Source organism: Lactuca sativa, chromosome 7 (assembly GCF_002870075.4).
Source record: "Lactuca sativa cultivar Salinas chromosome 7, Lsat_Salinas_v11, whole genome shotgun sequence".
NCBI lineage: Eukaryota > Viridiplantae > Streptophyta > Magnoliopsida > Asterales > Asteraceae > Lactuca > Lactuca sativa.
Window position 1 is genome coordinate 51,780,636 of NC_056629.2, and position 3,894 is coordinate 51,784,529.

Here is a 3,894-nt window from a genome sequence, read left to right on the forward strand (position 1 = left end):
TTTTATTGCAATTATTATATTAAAATATTATATGGAATTTAATAAAATAAGAAAACTCATAAAATAACATGTGAAAAAAACTAATTTAAAATAATCATAAAATGACATTTGACAAATTGAATGAAAGCGTGACAAGAGGCAAAAAAAAAAAAACATTCATTTATTAGAAAGAAATTTACTGAATTAATTTTTTCCACTTGTTATTTTATAAGTTTTTTCTATTTTATTAAATTTCACATAATATTTCAATATAATAATTGCAATAAATGTAGTAATAAATAGATATTAATTTCACTGATAAACTTAACTTTTAATTTCAAATTTTCCAAAATTAAAGTTCATTAATTTATTTTTTTTTATTTAAATTGTCTGTTTAATTTTAAAAGATAAAAAACATTTCTATTATAATAAATCATTATTTTTCTTATTTTCTTATAAATTCAAAGTTTCAAACATTTTGAATTTTATATTTAACTTTTTTTTTTTAAATTAATCCATGTAATATATGGTTCTCACACCTAATAATAATAATAATAAAATTTTAATAATTATCTTTCGAATTCTTCAAAATAGAACCAATAAAAAGGATTAATTTACAAACAGTTTGCGAAAATTTAAAGAAAGATTGACAAGTTCCAATTTAATAAGCGAAGCAAACAATATTCAATATTGGTGTTTTTTTTAAAATTCTGTTTTAACATTCTCTCTAATAATTGAATGTTTTTTTTACCACTTGTCACACTCTCATTCAATTTGCTAAATGTCATTTTATGGTTATTTTGAATAATTTTTTCCACATGTCATTTTATGAGTTTTTCTATTTTATTAAATTTCACATAATATTTTAATGTAAAAATTGCAATAAATATAGTAATAAATGGATATCAATAATCAATTTCATTAATAAAATTATCTTTTAATTTCAAAATTCATAAAAATAAAGATTATTAGTTTATTTTTCTTTATTTAAACTATTTGTTTAAATTTAAAAAATAAAAAACATTTTCATTATAATACTTCATTATTTTTCTTATTTTCTTATAAATTTAAATTTCTCAAATATTTTGATGTATATATATTTTTTAAATTAATCCATATAGTACATGTACATATTAGTTTCGTGATATTGAACCATAATAAACTTGTCTTCATGGTTTGCTTGAAGTTTAGTTTCGGCCTTAATTTTGTTGTTTGTGTTTCACCCTCTTATTTTTATCCTACTAATATTTTTTTATATAAAAACACGACTTAATAAATGTTTTTATATCGAATCTTACGAACAATTTTAATTCCAACTTCGAATGAATTTGCCAATAAAACTAATAAAAAATAGATGATCGAACAAAATCTCCTTTTTATCAAAATATATTTACTTTCTATGTAAACATGTAACTTAAGAATTATAAATTTAGAATTTCAAATACCGTATTCCGAATGAATTGTCATAAATGCATCAAAACTCAAAAGACAAAATTATAGTCAACTATACTCCATGCAACAAATTATGAGCAATACTATCTCGAGCTTGAAGTGACTTTACCAAAATATCCCTGCTACCCTCCCCCAACACCACCTCATCATCATACAAATCAAACCTCAAATCCACATCCATTACCTCACCATTCATCTCACATATATTATGCAAGACACAACATGCCCCTAACACCATGGGCAATTCTTGTAATTTCACCTCTGACCTTTTCTGTAAACAACCCCATCTCCCTTTTAACCTCATGAATGCTTCTTTACCAATCTTAGTCAATTCCCCAACCCTTTGGTTAAACGAATGTTGACTCCATGTAAGATTTTGGTGTGTATAGGGTACCAACATCCAATCTTTTAACGGGTAACCCGACCCACCAACTACCCATGTGTTCTTCAACAGACCCATGTTGGCTCTATGAGATAATGCCGATTTCTCCAAGATTCGTTCATCGGGCATCGACCCTGGATACCCAATACAGATATCTGTGAACACACCTCTAGGATCAACCACACCTTGAACTGTTGTCGAATATGATGGTTTTTGATTTCGATCAGTGTGTTTTTTGTTGAAGTATGCTTCCGGGCTTGTTTTCGGGGCGATTATTGATATATGGGTCGTGTAGATTGACCCACATACATCAGGGATGCCGGAGATTGATCGGAATTCGGTTTTGATTTCTTTTACCCTTTCTTGATCCGGCCATTGAACGAATTTGGGCATTAGAACAGTTCCAATTGCAGCACAGACTTCAAGGACTAGTTTGTGACAGGTGGATATTCCGAGTCCGAATAGCGTCGACACTGTTCGGAGTGGGTCGCCGGTGGCTAAACGGTAGATGCAGACGGCAACTCGGTGGCGAACAGGTATCGCCATACGAAGCATCGTGTCCTTTTTATTGATGACTGAGTCTAACTCGTCGCAGATCATGTTAAACGTCGATTTACTCATTCTAAATGCTTTTCGAAACTCATCGTCTGGACATTGATCGCTGTTGTGATACTTCCACCACCCTTTTGACCTCTCTTTCACCCATAACCTCCGCTGGTGTCCACCACCTCTCCCGCCATCCTCCGTTGGTACCTCCGGTGTCGGATTTCTCGTTTTCCTCACCCTTCCCCGATCACAATCCGCTATTTCAGAACCTGGATTCTCAAAATCCCAATTGGGTGTTTCAGATTTTGAAGTGGGTGGTTCGAATTTGGAAGTGGGTATCTCATGATCGTTGAGAACTTCAATGGTGTTGAGGATTTCGTCCAAGGAGTTGCTTTCTTCATCGAATTCATCAAGCTTTCGTCTTTTATTGAGAGAATTTCCGTTATCGGTGTCGGTATCTTGGAAGAAACTGTAGAAATAGGAGTACTCTTCCGAATTCAAAAACGGAATCGAAGTGATTTCCATTGCGTGTATGTATAGAAAACGATGGAAGTTTTGGGTTTTATACTGTTGATTTTGGAGTGAGGAAATGAATTCGTAAAGATGGGTGTGAAGAATTGAATATATACATAGAGATTAAGCGTAAAGTAGCGTGTAAAGAGACAGCGTGTGAACGCGGTGAGAGAGACGGAAGATTCATCTATGGACAGCTTCTTCCATTGTTAATTTGTTATGCTCTGAGTTTATCTAAATGAGAAAATTACAACTATAGCCCTTGAACAATGGATAGAGTTACATTTAAGCACCAACCGACCAAGGTGAACAATTTCAATCACTTTCTTTCAATACAAGTCAAAATAAATAAACAAACAACGTTACTACGCACCGGCTCCTTGGTTGGTTGTCAGTTGTATTATTTTTGTATTAGTTTAGTAAAAAAATTATAAATTGAATCAACGATAGTGACTTAGAATGGAATTTCTATAATTTCCACCAAAAAAAAAAGTCTTATAGTTATTTTCTTTTAAATTAACCATATATGAGATACTTTGATCAATGAAAAAATAACATTCAATTGAAGTTTTGGTTTAAATGGGGTGTATATATATATATATATATATATATATATATATATATATATATATATATATATATATATATATATATATATATATATATATATATATATCTCTTCTTACTAATAAATAAAAATCTTTTTGCCACATGTCATATTTTCATTTATTTTGTCACATGTAATTTTGTGGTTATTTTAAATTAATGTTTATTCCACATGTCATTTTATGTTTTTTTATTTTATTTTATTAAATTTTAGATAGTATTTAAATACAATAATAAATGCATATATATTTCATTAATGAACTTTCTTTCTAATTTCAAAATTACTAAATTAAAGATTTAATAATTTTCTTTATTTATTTAACTAAATTATTTATTTAAATTTAAAAGAGAAAAAAAAACACTTTAATTTTTATAATTTAATATTTTCTCACCTTTCTTATAAATTCATACTTCTC

General features: G+C 29.0%; 1 protein-coding gene across 1 annotated transcript; it reads right to left on the reverse strand.

The window, feature by feature from the left end:
- Nucleotides 1-1,334: 1,334 nt before the first annotated feature.
- Nucleotides 1,335-3,061, reverse strand: LOC111905463 (protein ANTAGONIST OF LIKE HETEROCHROMATIN PROTEIN 1). Its single transcript, XM_023901156.3, has one exon. It carries the CDS (start codon nucleotides 2,882-2,884, stop codon nucleotides 1,484-1,486), a length of 1,401 nt encoding a protein of 466 aa, XP_023756924.1. The 5' UTR covers nucleotides 2,885-3,061; the 3' UTR covers nucleotides 1,335-1,483.
- Nucleotides 3,062-3,894: the final 833 nt, after the last annotated feature.

What these genes read in the sequence shown, in the direction of transcription:
- LOC111905463 (XM_023901156.3), bottom strand. Translation starts at nt 2,884, where the DNA reads ATGGAAATCACTTCGATTCCGTTTTTGAATTCGGAAGAGTACTCCTAT.